Source organism: Monopterus albus, unplaced genomic scaffold (genome assembly GCF_001952655.1).
Source record: "Monopterus albus unplaced genomic scaffold, M_albus_1.0 scaffold126.1, whole genome shotgun sequence".
In the NCBI taxonomy this organism is placed as follows: Eukaryota; Metazoa; Chordata; class Actinopteri; order Synbranchiformes; family Synbranchidae; genus Monopterus; species Monopterus albus.
Genome location: NW_018128006.1, coordinates 1,042,944 through 1,062,534, shown reverse-complemented (window position 1 = coordinate 1,062,534; position 19,591 = coordinate 1,042,944). Strand labels below are relative to the sequence as shown.

Genomic DNA, 19,591 nt, shown 5'->3' with positions numbered 1-19,591 from the left:
ACTTCTGTCAAGCTCGGACTAAAAGGAGGAGCTGTGCCTTCTCTATACCTCACTTAATCACTAATGCAGCCATAATTATAGGAGTTAGTAGTTAGTATACTGCTGTGGGAGGACCCACGAGGTAAAAATATATGGTAAGTGGTCTCATGATTGCAGCGTACCTGCTTGGCTCTTACTGCCTTGCATGGTTCATACGTGATGTGAACATTTCGATGTGTGTTTGTCTATCACAGGTTTCAGCTTCCTAACCCGCCAGCTGATGTCTCTAGCAGGGGGTCGTCTGGTTTTGTCCCTTGAGGGAGGTCACGACCTCACAGCTATCTGTGATGCTTCTGAAGCCTGTGTCAGTGCCCTCCTGGGCATACAGGTAGGGTATGCTGGCCAGTGGAGTTGTTTTTAAAGGTCTGTGTGTAACCAACAGATGAGGGAAGCACCTATTTTGAGTGCTTGTGGAATTTGAATTTTTGGACTATAAGGGGGTTTGAAAGCCAGGGGAAAAGAGAAGTCTGGGGAACATCAGAGAAATTTACAAACCAAACCTGTGATTTGACTTGGACTTGAGCACTGAGACTTGACTCAAGTGTTGACCGCTTTCAGACTTGAAAGTTGGAGACATTGACTTTTTTGTAATAGGCCAAAATAATTTGGCATAAGATACTGATATTAAAACGTGTTCACCTGCACCTTGCTGTATACGGCACACTTCCACTGAAGTGTACACTCCACTTTTCTGTAAATTATTTTTATGCATCAAATAGCTGAGTAATAAAGTGATGCCAAACACTGTTAGAAAGTTTAGAATATAACATAATGAGAGCTGTGTCAGTTGTTTTTATTAATGTAGACCTTGATGACTCTGACTGGGGTAATGGGGACTTGACCCGGACCCGACTTGGATTAGTCTTTGGTGACTTGGGCTTGACTCAGATTGGAACACCTGGGACTCGAGACTTGACTTGGACTTGGGGTTGAGTGACTTAACTACAGCCCTGGTAGAAAGTTGCTTTCTGATAACAGTATTAATATAGATCTTATGTCTTTAGTCACTTCTTAACTAAGCATTTAACCACTGAAAAGATGCCAGTCTGAAGGTTTGTGTCTTCTTGCCTGCCTCTCTGTACTATAGGATCCACTGCCAGAAGAAGTCTTACTCCAGAAGCCCAACGCTAATGCAGTCCATTCCTTGCAGACTGTCATACAGATACAAAGTGAGCAGCACTAACACTGTAAAAGTCCACTGAGTGTTATGTTTATTCTTTTTCTTCTCTGCCTTCTTCTTACCCCTTATTTTTACCTGGTGCACCTGCAACATGTCTCAGACATGTCCCAGGTGTGGCTCCCCACTCGTCTTTTTTGTATGTGCATACAGTTTATGATGCTGCTTCTGGGATGCTGTTGACAAAAGTTCAACCCACCAATCAGGGAGCTTTGGTGCTTTCCCCTGAAACAACCTTCAAAATAAGTATGGGGGTGAATGTGTTTTTAACAACTGAAACACAGCCACAAATCTTTGATCTGGGTTTCATAATGGCTTAACTATAATTGTTAAGTTTAATCGTTAACTAAACTGTAGTCTTTGCAGTAGTCAATGTGGTAGGAAATAAGAACAATAAACAAAACAGACAAAAAAGAAACAATTTAACTACAAAGCCTATCAATTGTAGAAGCTCAAAAACAAGGACAGATAACCTACACAAAGAATCAGCACCACAGCGAGCCACTCCACAGACACTCTTGTTGGGGGATGCAGGCGCACAGAGGACAGATCTAAACCACATCGCAGACAGAACACGATGCAGCTGCACCTGGTGGAAATGAGGGGTTACTGTTGTATCAACACGTAGCCTCTGGATACGACACAGAAATCAGAAGAGGATCCACATTGGTGTGGCGTTAACATGATAGCAAGTGTATGTGTTGCAGGTCAGTACTGGCAAAGTGTGAAGGCTCACAGTGCATCAGTGGGTATGTCCTACCTGGCTGTTCAGAGAAGAGACTGTGAGGAAGCAGATGCTGTTAATGCGTTGGCCTCGCTCTCAGTAGGAGCCCTCTCCAACAAGAGGTACAACACACACATGTTCACTAACATCACACTTTCACTCTTCATGCTGGCACCAACTCTCTACTCTTGTTTTTAACCATTGCCTTCAGCCTCCCTGACGAGCCAATGGAGCATGACAGTGACTCAATGTAGAAGAATCTGACCATTCACCTCATGGAACTCACTTTCAGGAATGGGGCCCAACCTCTAGCCTCGGATCTTCTGCGCTGTCACATGCCCATGAAGGGGATGTGTTTGTAATGCCACTGAACCCCACCCATCTGCCTTATGCACACACATACACATCCACCGACACACCTCTACGGACGAGCACCTCAGTGCTGGTAACCACTCAGCTGAAGCCAGCAGCACTACCTATAGCTAGGAAACCATCTGAAGCCTCACCAAAGAGCAACATAAGATCATTTTAAAAAGACTTTGTCTCCTGACTAACTTTGGATTGTATGTATGTTCAGAGATCCAGATTGATAGCTCTGTGAACATGAGCCTTGTGGGAACTGACAGAATACAGATGCAGAATGCAGCTCTGATTCTTATTAAAGCACTATGTACCAGCAGCTGTTTTGTTGCCTTACAGTAACCTTGCCTTAATTCAAGGACCAACAACTGGTTTCAGAAGGACAGTTTGGAATTTAAACTCTCTTGTGCCACTTTGTTTCCCATATCAGAATTGAAGCAGTGCTAACCAAATGGGATGCAATGTGGCTGCTGCAGAATGAACCTACTGTATGACATCAGTTGCAAGCATATACTGTGCACATACACCTGGGGGATAAAATGCAAAAATATCAACAAAGAGGATGTGGCCTCATCAAAAAGAAAGAATATGAGGGAAAAGACATTGATGTCATTACAGTACATGCAGTTAAACCACTAAGAGAAGACAATGATGGAAGGAAAGAGAAAATGAAGACAAAATGGACAACTGTGGTTTTGTAGAAACAAAGAAAGGGCCAGTGTCCTTGTTGTTTTATTGCACTGTTCATTCCATAATGTGAATTGTAAGAAATTCCAAAACTCGGGGGGGAAAAAAAATCTGCTCTTCTCTCTAGGTTATTTAATTTTTGAGGATTTAGATGAAATGGTGTTTGCTATATTTTTCCCACTATTGATCTGAGATGTCTTATGAAGTCTGACTGACTCTAAGGACGCGAAGGCCGAAATACTGTACAGTTCTGTTTCCTTAAAGTTAATCTGAAAAGTCAGCAAGATTTTGAGAGCACGATTTCACTGCTGCTCATGTTCCTTGGATGCCCCCCCCCACACACACACACACACGTACAAATGTACCACTAGTATTGAATACTGTATGTTTTTGTGTATGTTTGGGACTAAACGTGCATTCATTCCATCATGGCACCACTGAGGACCATTGTATTGTTCTATATAGTAGCAATAATATTAATGCACTTAAAGGACATCACCCAAAGAAAACTGCCTTAAAACAGCCTGCACTTGGCAATGTGACTGTATGGAAGCAACAAGAGGGACCAGTTTGGATACAGCTCTTAGTGACTCTACAAAACAAACCTGTGGAACATCATATATACAGAGTTTTGTATTCTACTTGTTTTGATGATGAGTGCAGTGAGCTGGCCTGGTTTGAATGTTTTCTTTTTCATTATGTAAAAAATAGTATTAGATTCCCAGGCTTAATCATAGTCTAATTAAAAGAAAAGAATGCATTATTTTGTTTAGAAGTGACCTTGTGTGTTTTCCATATGAAAGTCTTCTCTGTAACTGTGCTTTGTAGTGGCACGTTTTCTCACGTTATCAGACTAGACAATGTCATGCTAAACATTTATTTGATCTTTGATTTGACAGCTTTTTGACTGCCCTGCTATCGGGGCTTGTAAGGGCTCAGCATTTCAAATGTACAAATATCAGTTTGGATGTTATCGTTTCGCAAAATAAAGCTTGTTGAAGTCCATTTTTCACACACAAGAAGTTTGACCAATTGAGTCAGAATAATTACATTTTACAAAATTTGTCCATAAAGAGAGAGATTCACTAAAACTGAGACAAGGAACTTGAAGTTTTGGTTTTTGTCTAACTAGCCACTCCACTTTCATGAAAATTGATGCTTTAGAGCTTTCCTTTGATTTTTTTTTATTTTATTTATTTTTTTTATATCCATGATTGGATTTAAAGCAGCACAGATTTTCAGCTCTGGTATCAAATATTTGATTTGCTGTTTTGTGTGTAAATGCAGCTTTTGTAGAGTTCCGGTTGCAATTATCACAATCAGCACAGCAAGTTCATGTGACAGAGTGAAGTACTGCCAGTTCAGCATGCAGGTGTTCACTTTGCTTTAGTCTGATCCTGGGCATTGCCCAGAACTTTGACAAGAAACAAACCGACAGTAGAAGTCTCACTACTGCTCCATCCTGGTGAAAATGTTGCATTAAGGATTGGTATTCCTCATCGTGTTCTTAATATCATGTGACAGCATTTAAACAAGCTGTCTCACTGACATAGTGTGCAAAACAGGTGCATGTGATGTATATGAAGAAAATGTCTGATTGGTCAATGAGTGTGTGTGTCTGTGAGAGAGTATGTTTGCATGCGCACTAATGCTTATGTAAACTTCTGTCATGTGTTTTGTGCATGCATGTGTGTTTGAGTGCTTGTCAAATATTGTAAATGACCTCTTCTGTATTATATTCCCAGTTTTTTGTCTTACATAGAGGCCAGTATTGCCTCAAATCTTAATTCCCTTAATTAATGATGTAATTTGTACCTTCTTTTGAAAAACAGTCACTGTAAATAGAAGCTCCAAGACCAAAATACACATGTCACACATGTGCCTTGATGCATTCAGTAGTATGTGTATTGGAACTAACTGGACTTAAAATAACTCTATTGAGATCTTTGTTTCATGCTGTTCTTTTTTATTTACTTATATGTTATTTTTCCCTTCACATTTCCTACCATGTGTATGTACAGTATAGAAAGATTGTCTATTTTGTACTGTTATTTTTCTCTTCTTCTTGATTAAAAAATACTTTTCAGTAAAAGCCCATTTTTGTCTCAACTTTGTCCAAATATCATAAGCATATGATTGAATGTGGGAGTCCTCTTCTGGATCTGGATCTGGATCAGGACATAAAGCATTTGATTGTTAAGAGTCAGGTCAAGAATATTTATTGTCATTATGCACAGCACAACGAAATTTCTTCCGGCAGCTCTCGGCTTAAAAGACACATTATTTACATAACACAAAAATTGTACAAGTCAATATAAAAATATGAACAGATAAAAATGAAAATGTATGGAACCTAATCAGGTCAGCAGCATATTAGCAGGAGAAGAATATAGTGACATTCTAAAGTGCAGCTTAGTGCAAATCTGTCTTTAAGAAGAGGTGTGAGCATGTGTGTGCATCTGCAGGAGTCCAGTATTTTATCGGTATCTGTCCGTGGGGGTGAGGTTGTGTGTGTGTGACCAGGGGTAAAGGGGGTGATTGATTTCATAGCTCTGGGGTAGAAGCTGTGTGTCAGTCTGTTTATTTTAGTTTTTATATTCCTGTACCTTTTCCTGGAGGGAAGAGGCACAAACAGCAGCTTCCGTACAACACTGAGACAGAGGATGCTCTCTACTGTCACTCTGTAGAAATTTGCGAGCAACTGAGAGGAGAGGCCAGCGCGTTTCAGCTTCCTGAGGAAGAAAAGCCTTTGCTGGGCTTTCTTCCCCAGATAGGATGTGTTCAGAGACCAGGTCAGGTCAGATGTGATGTGAATGCCCAGGAACTTGATGTTATCCACTAGCTCCACCACCTCCCCGTGTATGAGAGGAGGAGCATGTATTGTCTTCCTCAACCTCCTTTAATCCACAATGACCTCATTAGTCTTGTTGGTGTAACCATGGTAGTCATCACTATACCTTGTTTCTATTTCCTAGTAAATTTCTTGGTAACAAGAATAAGAAATACTTAATGGTGAAAAGCATTATATTTGTCATGAGCTGTGTTTCTAAAAAGTCATGTGACTGATGCAAAGGTAGTTATGAAGGAAATAAATGGGCAAAATGTCTACCAAAGGTAATTTAGCTTAAAAAATATTATCTTAAAACTAAGTAAAACTGTCATATTATTAGAAGTACCACTGGCCAGACAGCTATAGGTGTGACTGACGTGACAGCCTAGATGACACCTTGGACATGAATTTCCCACACTTCCCACAGGACATGAATGTGACCTTGATCCCAGCTGTGAAGCCTCCAGATGACCAGTACAATTCAACATCCTGCTTGAGCGGTCGCCTGTTTAATCCTGGCTCCAGAGAACTAGCAAACCTCTCAGGTCAGTGAACTGAAACTGCACTTGCACAATGAACAGATGTCATACAACCTTATAAAAACTAAGTCGACAGAAGCTGATTGCACTATAAAAATATTATAACATATGAAACATATCAGGCAAGGAATTGTATCATTGAAACTGAGCTATGTGCAGCATGTTAACACTCCTACATTGTTTACTAGTTTTAATGAAACACCAGCTGCATCATGTTCCATCCACACAGGTGTTTTAACTTATTGTGTTTGATTAGACCTCCTGGGACTGTGTGTGTGGGGGCGTAAGCACCACCCCTGTTAGTGTTGTTGCACCAGTTAACTTAGATGTTTAGCCTTATTTTGTGCACATGTAAGCACAGTCATGTAAATTCTCTTAAACCTGAGCAGGCGTCTAATCAGAACAACTGGAAACACCTGTGTGTGAGCAAAACTGTTAACCAGGTCCACTGGTGTTTTGTCTTACCCATGTTTAGTTTAAAATAAAGAGTTACATTAAAAGAAACTGGTAGGTTGAAGACTATGTATCGTTGTTACCATGTATGAGGACATTGTAATATACAATTATCAGTTGGTTCATTGCTATAAGAATTAATTTTTCATTACTTAACATTATAAAATAAGGGAAACAGTCAAAACCAGCTTGGTTTAGTTCTACATTTTGTATTTTTAGTGTTTACTTTTTGTGGTGCGAAACACTTAAATGATTAAACTCTTACTAAAGTACATAACAATAAAACCTGCAGGCTACTAAACAAAATTCTCAAGCTGCACATTGGAATTGAGGTCCCTAGAGGCTGTAAACATTCCCTGAGCCTTTAATCACACATTAGCATATTGTTCTTTTGGAAATTAACTGACCAGGCAGAGGCACACAGACCTCATTAAAAAAGCACAGAGGGAAGGAGGAAGAAAATAAAAAACAAGACAGACAATTTAACAAGACAGGCAGGAGACAAAGAGGGTGTGGTGCCAGAATAACTCCCTGCACTGTTCATCATCCAGTTTTAGCAAAACAACAAGAACCATGGGAACAGTTTTAGACAGTTTTATTTCTCAGACAAATAATGATATGTGTGCTGAATGTGCTGTTACATCTTATTCTGCAGGGATTTTTCTGCTTGTGTTATTTATAATAAGTCATGCTGTATGACCACTGGCCATTTTTTGTAGAGCACCAGACAAAATATACTTGAAGGAAATGCCTCTAAACAACTAGGCCTTCAAGTCTGTAACATGGTGTACAGGAGCTTAACATACATACGTTTGAGACAGAAATTGTTCTCTAACCACAGGTTAATTCCAGAGTGACACTTATTAAACAAATTTCCTTAAAATTATTTTAAAAATTAAGTAGTAGGAAAACAGAAAATAGTAAGAAACAAAAAGAAATTAACACAAATACTGATCCAACCTGACTTGTGCTATTCATTTAGTCTCAGTAAATCACAGCTCCCTTGGTTTAGTTGGACCAGAGAAATGTCCTCTATCTCCACATCCTTCTACATCTGCCTCCTGTTCAAGATGCCTTTTGTTATTCTTAAATAGCCATTTAAGTCCACATGTGAAGTACCTAAAGGTTTCCATGATTACAGCGGTTAAAATGGCAGTAAGCAGTAGAAACAGGGAGTCACTTTTATTCAGCAGCTGAAAAGACAAAAAGGCAGAACCATTACTGCAGTAATCACTTAACCCTCCTGTTATGTTCATTTCCCAGGAACAGCAGTGATGTTCCTGGGTTAACTTTACCATTACTAACCATTTCAATCACTATTTAGTGCAATGGTGTTCTTTACCTCTCACAGATTATGGTTCAATGAGGATAATGCACTCATTTTTCATAAAAAATGCATGTTAAAACTTTTTTTAATGTACATTGGAAAGACGTACATATAAAATACATTATTTTTACATGCCATTAGCTTTTTTTAAAGTTTATTTTACATTTTACATTTTGAAATCTTTTCTTGTTATGAAGTGATGTTGATAAATTAACGAGACACTTCTTCTATGTAATATAAACATGCAGGGGGAGGTTGCAAATATGTGAAATGGACCACTTTCATTTTATAGGTTGATTACACCTATTAAGCCAAGCAGAAGAAATTTCATTTTAAAATATTGTTTGTAGATGTTTTAACTTTACACTGGGCAAATCTGACCCGCAACATGACAGAAGGTTAAGTTCATTGAGAGTTTGTGGAAGTCACATTGGAAACATATCAACAGATTTGCTGGACATAATAATGAAATTCAAAATCCCTACTCCTAAGCACATTAACAGGGCACTGACGACTGACAACATATAATTTTGTATTTCCAAAAAGCCACAAGAGGATAATAGCTCTAATTTAAAATTCATTGAATAACCTAAAAATAGCACAGAAATAAATGTGATATTCTTGATTCACAACATTACGGCAATGAAAAAAGTCAGAATACAACCTTAAACAAATCTGCAGAAGATGACAAATGGGCATTTAACTGAGGTTCAGTGTTGACATAGAAAGGGGCTATTCAGTTATTGTTGTTGCCAGATTTGCCATTTTTTACTTATCAACAAGTAGCAGTCATACTGCCTTAGCAACTACACAAATACTTTATGAAATCTTGTACTAAAATTTCATCTGAATGATTCTTAAGGCCAGCCGCTCTCACTTTTATATGCAATACAAAATGCACATTGGCTGTTTTTTTTCCTCTCTCTTGGCTCAAAACTGCATTCTTGTTAAATGTCAGTTGTCTTTTAATACTGTATGTCAGTGACGTTCTGAGACCACACTGCGTTGATGGTGGGGCTCAGTAAAAGACTTCGTACGTCTTTATAGGAGCTGGAAACATCAGCTAATGATAGGTTGTTGGGCTACATGCAAGGAAGAAGAGATTTGTCATGGATGCGTATAAAATAGAACATATAAACCCTCATTTCTTTGGAGTTTGGTTGTTTATTTTAAATGAAAGCTAAACGTTGCAGGTGATTGTCATTTGCTTGGTATCAGTTCTCTTTCATATAAGCCAAAGTTCAGTGGTGTTGCTTTAGTGCATGTATATAATTTGATAATTATGTATATGAACTTCTAAAGAAAAAGGGCACTCGGGCTATTTTTAAAACTAAACATGGGGGAGATGTGTGCTTATGTGCATGAGTGCGTGCACATGTTTCCTCCTCTGCATGTATGCACATTTATGTGTGTATAAATCAGGTCTCACCTCCTCCATCACTCCCAGTGGTTTATGGGAGCCCAGCGGGGAGCCACATCAGCCTCCTCTTTGATGGTGATGCGTATGATTCATGGCTTTTAGAGACCATTTGTTTTCATTACGCCTCCTCGTCAGCTCACTGTAGCTGTATCACGGTTTCATGCAACGCAAGCAGATTTGGGGCAGAATGAGAGGAAAGTATTTCAAGAAGAGTTATTTTGGCTCTGGAAGAAACAAAGGAGCTTGGTTTGGTGCATAAAGAGGAGAAACTGAAGTCAGGATGATGGCTGTCCGCGGCTACTTTTTCCACTGTTGTTTGGGTTCAGAGGTGGTGAGGGATTCACAAGAGTACTGAAAAAGTAGGAGTTGAAAGTCAAAGGTTCAGTGTTTCTCTTGAAACATTAAATTTTAGGTTTTCAGTCCATGTTCCCTTCTCTCTGGTTGTTGTTCTTTACATATTATACAATTTGATACAGCTGCTAGTCTCAGGTAGAAATGAAATATTAATTAAAATATGAAAATCAATTATGGATGAAAGTATGCATACCTATGATGACGACAGTGATGATGAGGACACTGATGACAGCTACAGTGATAATATCAAGGGTGGTGGTGAGGATGTGACAGCAGAGGTCAAGTTTCAGAACTTGAGAAAGCTGAGGTGTCAGAGGGCTGCAGCAGAACGAGCAATGATGTCACATGGAGGGAACATTTAGTACAGGGTGTCCCTTAACAAAAATCAAGTTGCTGATTTTGACAAATGCTGAATAAAGTATCTTGCCTGTCTTGTCCTTTGTTGTGTAAATAAATACAGGACAAATGTCTTTTCAAAAGCTAGAAGCCATATGCTCTTCACAGTGTCCTTGTTTTGATCATTTGTCCACCACTGTCATTAGCAAACATAGTAGTAGCTGCTGATGCAAGCAAAACAATGGACTCACAAGAACCCATAGTCACATTTGATATGTAGCTTGTCAAAAACAACTGCTACAGTTTTTGTGACAGAGTAGTGGCTTTATCAATCTCTTCTGCGTCAGGTAGTTTTTCCAGTGAGTAGTGAGAGCCCACTGGTGAGCAGACACAGTTCAAACATCCTCTGTGTCTGTTAGGAATATTACCTTCTAGTGAGGAATTCATCATACAGGGAAAAAGTCAAAAGACAAATCTTCCAGGCCAAGTTAGTGACCAGCAGACATGGTTGACCAGGCCCCCTCCATCCTCCAGACAGAGAAGGCATAGCTCAGTCTCTCATGGGCCAGATAGTTACACCCAGCCAGCTTAGAGTCCATCTCGTCATTCTGCAGTACCTGGTACAGAAAGTCAATGTAACGCGATGCTAACTTAAGGGTCTGGATTTTGCTCAGTTTGTCAGATGGCAGTGTAGGGATGATCTTCCGCAATGAGGCAAAGGCTTCATTCAGAGATTGTGTCCGTTGGCGCTCCCGGATGTTTGCAATCACCCGCTGGGCACGTGGGTCTTCAGGGACTGAGAGACCTATAGGACTAGGTCCAGGGTCAGGAGAAAGGGATGGGTCTGCAGAAGGTGGCCGATGGTGAGGGCTCCTCTTGAGTCTCTTGGGTCCAGTCGAGGTGTAGATCTGGATGTCATCTTCTGGCTTGATCTTGTCATCGTCTGCTGATGTGGTGGGAGAAACTGTAGTAGCATGGTGCTCCGTAAATGAACCCATCAGCCGTTTACGCCCGGTGACCCCTGGCATTGCTATGACAACGGGACAGGCATTAGGTGGTGATCTTCCTGTGTTCTCCTTGCTGGCAACCACCCCTCCCTTGGGGTGGTCATCATTAGACTGCTCCTCCTCTCTCATGCTTGGCCACGTTTTACTTCTGTCTTCTTTCTTCTAGATGTGACTTTATCCTTCACACCTTTCGGGAATATCTCCAGTGTTTCTCTCTTTCCTTCACAATCTCTGCCTCTACTCCCCTCCTCCTCCTTTCGCACAGTCTTCAGGAGTGCCCTCTGTTCTGTTGTGTATTTCGCCAAACTTCTGCTGTCTTGTTCTTTTTCTACTTGTCACCTTTACATTTTGTCACATCCAGACATGTCAAGCCAAAATGAGAGCAAAATAATCACTCACTTTTGGATCGCCACGCTGCTTGATCATCCACTCATGTGGAAACCTGCCAGTGATGTCTTCCCAGTTTCTGTGAGTGTACACTGCATCAGCAAACCGGGCTGTTCTCATGTTCTGCTCCTGTAGCCGCATGTGAGACAACAGCAGCCTGAATATGACTTTTTAAAGGGAGAGGACCATGAAACTTTCAGTTGCCCACCCATCTGGCTCAGTGATTGGTCCAGAGGACCTTTTTTTTTTGGACAGCTGAGCTTAAAACAACAAAAGAATGAATCTTAAGCAACTGGTCTGATCAAAGGGATGAGGCGGAGACGAAGTCGTGTTGTACAGCCAACCAAATCAAACCGTTGTGATGTTTGCTTCTTGTCATAGAAGTTGCCCAAGTTTATAGGTTCCAGATTTCCTCCAAACCAAGTTGCTACCATCCCCCCTTTTACTGCCTGGTTCTGTGTCTGCTCAGTTCCCCCTCTCCACAACTTAGCAGCATCAGTGGGTGCTTTTAATATAGTTCAGAGGGGAAAAACACTGTAAAAGAATCTCCACAAATGTTTTTGTTTGAAAGTTGGACAAAGTTCACCTACATTTTTCTGCCACATAGTAGTTCTGTCTGCTGAAGGAATACTAAAAAGTAAGTGATTTAGCACATACTATAAGATTCCAGGCAGATAAAGTAATGTTAGACACCGAGGTAATAAGTTGGATAAAAATAAAATTAAATAAATTTAAATAAATTGTTGCAATCCCGGCAGCTTTGTCATTATTAGGGGTTGAAGATTAATATAAATTATTTTATTTCATTTTTTACTGTGGTTTAAAAAGGGCATTCCTCCTAACAGTGTTTCATATGTGACAAGGTAATGCAGTAGAGGCAGAAATACTTCATTATAATAACCCGTGTGGAATTCTTTCACAAGTAAACTAGTGAGTTTGGACTTGTTTTGACATTTATGAGCACAGGCCATCGTCAGGCCATCTCCTGTACTCAGGACAAACTTTTTTTTTTTTTTTTTTTTTGCTGTTTTATGAATTTGTACATCTCTGCTATAATAATTAAACCTTATATTAGCACAAGGTTCTTCTTGTTAGGAAACAACCTAGACCATATGTTTTATTTTACTGGCAGCAAGTTAGCTGTAGTTTCTAAGCACAGACCTGTAGGGAGGAAAGCCCTGGCATTCAGTCAGCACTGAAGCCCTGAGGTCTAATCACAGCACTAAGGAAGCTATGAGTTCTCTGATTCAGAGGGAGACCTGTGGGACATGATCTTACTTTCATCCACTGAACACCATCTCGAGCAAACCTTGGGCCAGGTCCAATGTAGACTTTGTTCTCCAGACTTCTGGGTGAGCCTCCAGCATTGACCACAGCCACGCCCCCTTTGTTTTGCTCTTTGATGAAGACACTTGTTTAGACAGAAGCACCGTTCGGACACAAAACTGGAAAATCAAAGTCTTTCCACTGAGTCAGCTTAAAGAGGGCTTAAGTCCACAACAAGAACAAGAAAAACCTCCATTGTCTGAACCACAAATACTGTTTTCTTTGTGCACACACCCATGCTCCCCATGACAGCACAGTTTTTTTTACCACAACATTTGCACAAGTATGCATAATGTACACAGCCCTTTCTGAAAATTTTTTCCTTTCTGCTCAGTTTTTTTTTTTTTTTTTTTGGGTCAACCCTGATATTTGATCCAGTGTGATTTTTTTCTTCTTCTTCTTCTTATACTGTACTTCTACCTTGTGCAAATTTGATGGGATAGGCCTCCAGACAGTAACCACCTTTAGTGTCTATAAATCACTGGAGTTGTAGTCTTGTGCCATTGTAAACACGCTGTACACTCCTTTCATAAGGATGTTACTGTGCTGTTCCAAAGCTCCCAACACTCAATGCAAAAATATAATACTGCATCAGTAAAGCCAAGATAAAGGAATGGATGTCATTGTTCTGATCATTTGTATCCAGCAATTTTGAAGGACTGATTAAGCAAACCTGGACTGATTCATTCCAGAAAACTGCACAACACCTGTTTTGACCATTGGTACATTTAGTCACAGAAAGGAAACCATGATCATTTATCTCACAAGACTATAAAAATGGCTAAAGAAAGAGCCCAATTCTTCACTGCAGCAGAGCAGCAGCATATAATAGAGGGTTATGAGTAATTTAAAAGCCTAATTACAACCAAAGGTAATACATCAAAGGCAGTGAAAATCAAGAGAAAATTGCAGATAATTAAATACATATGAAATCTGTAAATATTCTTATTTAATGTTTTTCAGTACCTATATTGTCATTTTGGCATTTACCAGACCAATTATTTGCTTTCAGGCCTCAAATGGTACATGGGAGTAAGTTAAAATTAAATCTAAAAATATACTTCAGAATATACATTCTGCAGAAGGCAGAGGTGGAGGACTCGAGCCACATGACATGACTATAGAGTCAGACTTTAGTCACAAATATATGGACTTAAGACTTGCTTGACTAACACTGATAAAAGACTTGACTTGACTTTGACTTTGTATTCATGACTTGAGACTTGACTTAGACTTGAGCCAGATGACTTGAAAGTACTTTACTTTTTTTTTTATTAAATATTAGCATTTTTCTGGATATTGAGAAGTTACCCTTTGTTTCTGAAACACAACTGGATGATTCCAAGTTCAAAGTTCTCAAACCTGGCAACCTAGCAGAGTGCAGTGGAGCAGTAAAGGGCAACGCAGGTCACAGGATGCAGCTATGGAGAAGCCTAGTCCAAGAATAATAACATCTGGATTGAAGGATTATGTTGTCGATGATGGTAGTAAGAAGAGAACAGCGGTCTGCAAAGTCTGCAGTGCAAAAATCAGCAACACGACCACCGTTGACTTCATCTGTTGCTACAAAACTCACAAGAAAAGGTGCATGAATGTGTTTTTTCAGCAAACGTTAGCTAACCAATTGATCATTCAAATGTTAGTTAGAAAGCTAAGCTAAAGTTTGAGCTGTTAGACCTTGCTTCAAATCAAGATTTTCTGAAAAACATGCCTTTTTAATTTAATTGCTAAAGGTCAGTTTATAGCCTATGACTACACACTTAATAATCAGAGGAGGTTTGTGAAATAAAACAACTTTGTGTAATCACTGTTTTTTAGCTGATTTTAATATGGAAACTGGGATAGGTCATCAGAATTTGGTATAACTTGACTTGTAACTTGCTTTACTTATAGTAGGGACTCAGCTTGCTTGATTCTCACCACAGTAACTTGAGACTTGCTTAAGACTTGAAGGTTAAGACTTGAGACTTGCTTGTGACTTGCACATGTGTGACTTACTCCCACTTCTGGTAGAAAGATACTGTATGTTTTAACCTCCCTTTCCTAAAACAAACAAACAGGTAGAGGTTCCAGCAGTCTCTGATTTTTCACCTGGGGAGGATATGACATTCTACCAAAACAACAAGCCGCCATTGTTGGGAGCATCATAACAACCAGCGCTAGAATGCTGCAACTGTTATACTACTGGTAAATAAAGTATGTTTCACATTTTGCTGTTTCAGATTTTCCTAATTTTATTTTCAAGTACTTCTGAAGGATGTTGTGAAGCTGCTGCCAGTACCTTGTAATGTTTTTTAAAATGGCAGTGTTTTCATAGAAATATTAGGAATTGTTCATTCATTGTTATTCAGCTTTATTAACTACAGATGGTTGAGCATGAAGATGTTTATTCCATTCGGGCTGTTCGGGGTCCTGTAAGCGCTTGTTGGTGTTACATTTTGGACAATGCTCAGGGCATTGTGACTGTGGCAGGAATCCAGTCATAGATGATCCCTCAGCTGCTGGCTCATGCAGAAGGAAAACAGGGAGCTGATGGTAAAGGTTAGTTGTCTGTGATGTACTTAATAGTAATCAATAGTTTGTCTTTCTGTAGGATCCTGTAGATGTACATTGTCTGTACAAGAAGTACCAACAAATGAACATAAAAAAATATTAATAATAACAGGGAGCAAGATGTGCAGTGTCAAGCTATAAAGCTAATGAAACTGGAAAAAAAATCAGATGCTTAATAAATACCTCCTAACTGTCAACACTGTTAACTTGAATTATGTGATGCTTCACCTATTTAAAACTTCTATAAACTTTTTTTAAATTTCATATAATATAACACAAAAATACATTTATTTAGAACATAACATGGCCAATATTTTTATTTACATTGCTTCAAAACAAAATGCAAACAAAGTAATGCTTCACCCCACATTTGGAGGACATGGGTAACAGTGTCACAGAAGGTTAACTTAAATGCATCCAAAATCATGTCTGTTGTAGCACCATCACTGGGTTGGTGAAGACGCATTGGTTCAAAGACATCAGGCTGCATTTCTGCTGCAGAAGCATTTTCTTTTCAAATAGCGGCAGTGTTACATAGCATGCAACATGCCACTGTGATAGTCTATGCAAAATCAAGTGCAACCCTGTGAAGACAATGAAGACAATGAAAGCTTCCCTTCAACTGCCCAAAGGTAATTTCTGCATGTCTGCTAGAAATAAATAAATTAGAAAGTTATAGTTATAGCTGAATTAGTGTCCATAAATACAGTACTTCTGTGCACAGTCTGTTGCCAACCTGGCTGATCACTATTCCTAGTCTTCCCATTGCTGTAAACATCATCGGGCCAGTCGTCATCTCTGTGGATGATGGGAAACCTGTGATGGATCACAGCTATTTACATATCACTGTTACCTTGAAACGGTTCCATGTTTGCTAAAAATAAATACCTCTGAGCTAAAGAGCGGTGGAAAATGGATATCAGGTCTTGATATAAACATACATATATTAGGGCAGAAGAGAGGGAAGGGGCGAGCCTCATTCACAATGCTTTGTCCTGTATGGGAAGGCCCCCCGGAATCTGACTGTGTCTGAAAAAAGAGGGAAGAACACCAGCCTTTGTTTGTTTTAACTGTACGCTCAAATGAGGACTTGGCATAAATATTTCCACCAAGAGAAATGAGAGAATATTATCCCATTTATGCATATAGATGGAACATACATATACGTACTTGAAAATTCATGGGTTTACAATGTGGCATGCTTTTACATGAACACAAAAATATGAAGGCTCCACTAACAAGATGGTAAAGAATGTTATGCAACTGGAAACACTGTCATTTTATATGAGAGAAACTCATTTTCTATATGACAGCTGTGGTTGTCCTCCATTTGAGATGACAGTTTGACTATCTGTATCTGGCCTTCCTCCTCCACGTTTCTTGGCCTCCCTCACCAGCTGGTCCTGTTGTTATTTAACATTTCCCTGCCATCTATAAAATTAAAGTGTCCATGGCATGCTTATTTCCAGCCATTTAATGTTTGATCCTGAGTAGATCTAGATTAGCTTTGCAACCATCATAATTGTAGTTTTCTAGCTGGTCCATAAGCAGCCTGTTGTCAGCTAGAGACTCCAGGGACTGAAGCACAGCGACTGCTGTTGCTCCCAGCAGCAAACCTCCTGCAGCTCCTAACACTAGACCCATGCAAAAGATGGAAATAGCTGACGCCAACCCTGAAAATAAATGAATAGGTTTTACAGGACACAATGTGTGAGTGTGTGGTAGCCGACATTGTACTGTATTGTCTTGTGTGAGAAACACATATATGTTAAACTAACCAGAGGAGAAATAGGAGGGCAGTTGAAGACCTCTGTCAAAACACAGACACACACATGATTAGTAAATAGCATGACATTACATAAACTAAAACCAAACAGAGTGCTGTTTTTTATGTATGGACTTTTTGCAGCTGAAAAAATAAACAGTTTTCAGTTTACCTGCTGGGCCTACTGTGTTCCATTGTAACAGTGGGTATATGAAGGTTTAGCACAACTGTCAAAAAAGATGAAGAGTCTTTAATGAAGGTATCATAATTTGCAATTACTTCCTGTCTCAGGCTTTTATTTTGGTACATTTCCCCTCCCTGTCCATCTTCTCTGTACCTGCTTTACCTGCCCCAGCCTCAATTGCATTCACTTGTTTTCAGTCAGCAATCAAGCAGCCAGTATATTGTCAGCCTCCAGTGTTTGTCCCTTGCCTGACTATCATATTGGTCACACCTCAGACTCTCTTGTCGCTTATCTGCTTCGTCACCTGCCTGGCTTTTCGTCTACTGCCTGTTACTGAAAACCTTTTGCTTATGGATCTCGATTCTATTTGCCCATTGCATTTCCCTGTGCTTAGACTGCTTTAGTTTCTCAATCTGACCAGTAGCTTGCTCCCTGCCTTCTCTGGCTGCCCTTAGATTCTCTACAGTACCTGTGCTGAACTGCTGAACTGGACAGTTTGTGCACTCTTATGCCCCTTTTTGTAACTAACACTACACGTGCACTCTTATGCCCCTTTTTGTAACTGACACTACTGTGAAAGGACTGCTTGTCTAATTGTTTACCTGCAAAAACTATTTGTTCACCTGTTAACCTGCAAAGTGAGTCTGTTTACTCACTTGCTGCAATATGAAACTGAAACTATAACTGCGCTGTAACCTGGCCCCAGTTGATTTCAAGGTGTTAGTATTGTTCTACTATTAGTACCCCTTCCCTGCTGTCCTTCATCTTGTGTGTTCTTCCATCATATGTCATTGTTAATGTTATAACCCATCTTGGAAATCGACACCAGTTATTATACAGTAGCAACAATGCCCAGTTCAGAAATTATAGCTACTGAGAACATCAGCCTGCACTACTATCTTATCAGCACCATTCACACACAGTCATTTATATAAAGTCATGTACCTCAGTATACATTAAGAATAATTCCAAAGTGAATGGACTTGTGAGCCCAGTGCATATGGTAAAATAGCTGATGAGACACCTAGAGACAAATGAATTCTCATTAGTAGCGTGGAGGATTGAAAGGGCTGTATTTGACCTGTGTGTGTGTGTGTGTGTGTGTGTGTGTGTGTATACCGTACCACTTTTCTACTGTAATGTACAAAACAATTTCTGATTTCATGATATTACAGTATCATTTAAGCCAGAGACCCAAATGTCTATTAAGTGTTAAGAATTAAGGGAAGCTTACTGTACCAGTACCAGCTTGGTCCTTTGTTTGTTTGTGAAGTAGCTCAGTGATGGCAGCAAATGTTAAACTAAGTTCCTTCTCGTTTTAGATCTTTCCACTTTTCCCCAGTCCTTGAAATGTTATGATATTATTCAGATTTGGTCAAATACAATACAGAAAAATTCTCATTTGTCTTCTCAAATACTGTGTAGTGTAAAGTCTCGCCAACACCGTCTTTCTGTTCTTTCTGCCAGCCTGATGAGTTGTTATAAAGGGCTTGGTGTAACTGGAAATTCAGCATTCTTTAAGGCAAGAATTCCTCGGCAAGGATTTCAACAAACAGAATGCTGTTTTTATGTATGGACTTTTTGCAGCTGAAACAATACACGGTTTTCAGTTTACCTGTTGGGCCTACTGCGTTCCATTGTAACTGTGGGCATCTGAAGGTTTAGCTCAACTGTCAAGAAAGAGGAAGAGTCTTTAATGAAGGTCACGTTTCCTCAGCAAGGTTTTAATCTTGCTGAGAAAACATGACCAGCAGTGAACAAAGTTTAACTCTTTATGCTGTACCTTCAGTTGTGCACACATACAAGATTAAAGTTTTTTCAATTGCTAACACACAGTTTTGATAACAGGACTCATTGTCTCAAATCACATTTCACAGAATAACACACCCAGAGTGCAGACCACACACACCCTGCAAAATGAAGTACTACACACCAAAAAACAAAAACACTTCGATAATCTTGTGATTATAATGAATTTTGTTTTATTAACCTAGTTATGAAAAGTAACTAGTTACTAAAGTTATCGAACATATGTAGTGAGTACAAAGTACTGTATACTGTACCTATCTGTAAGTATCTGAAAATGAAAATATCCAACTACAGATACCTCAAAATTGTACTTA

General features: G+C 39.5%; 3 protein-coding genes across 5 annotated transcripts in view; 2 read left to right on the top strand and 1 right to left on the bottom strand.

Annotated features, from left to right (window-relative positions):
• hdac7a (histone deacetylase 7a) overlaps positions 1-5,084 on the top strand; it is a 58,684-nt gene extending 53,600 nt beyond the window's left edge. For all 3 annotated transcript variants that reach the window (XM_020612603.1, XM_020612604.1, XM_020612601.1), the window contains exons 23-26: positions 234-367; positions 1,127-1,208; positions 1,924-2,062; positions 2,152-5,084. In XM_020612603.1, coding sequence (XP_020468259.1) covers positions 234-367; positions 1,127-1,208; positions 1,924-2,062; positions 2,152-2,194 — 398 coding nt within the window. In that variant the 3' untranslated portion in view covers positions 2,195-5,084. The remainder of the gene's footprint in view (positions 1-233; positions 368-1,126; positions 1,209-1,923; positions 2,063-2,151) is intronic.
• A 1,204-nt stretch (positions 5,085-6,288) lies between these two features.
• The window catches only part of LOC109967203 (MICOS complex subunit mic25a-like), a 95,427-nt gene continuing 82,124 nt past the window's right edge, over positions 6,289-19,591 (top strand). The window contains exon 1 of the mRNA XM_020612610.1: positions 6,289-6,362. The gene's annotated coding sequence lies outside the window, so the exon portion shown is untranslated. The remainder of the gene's footprint in view (positions 6,363-19,591) is intronic.
• Positions 10,735-11,382, bottom strand: LOC109967204 (twist-related protein 2-like). Its single transcript, XM_020612611.1, has one exon. It carries the CDS (start codon positions 11,380-11,382, stop codon positions 10,735-10,737), a length of 648 nt encoding a protein of 215 aa, XP_020468267.1.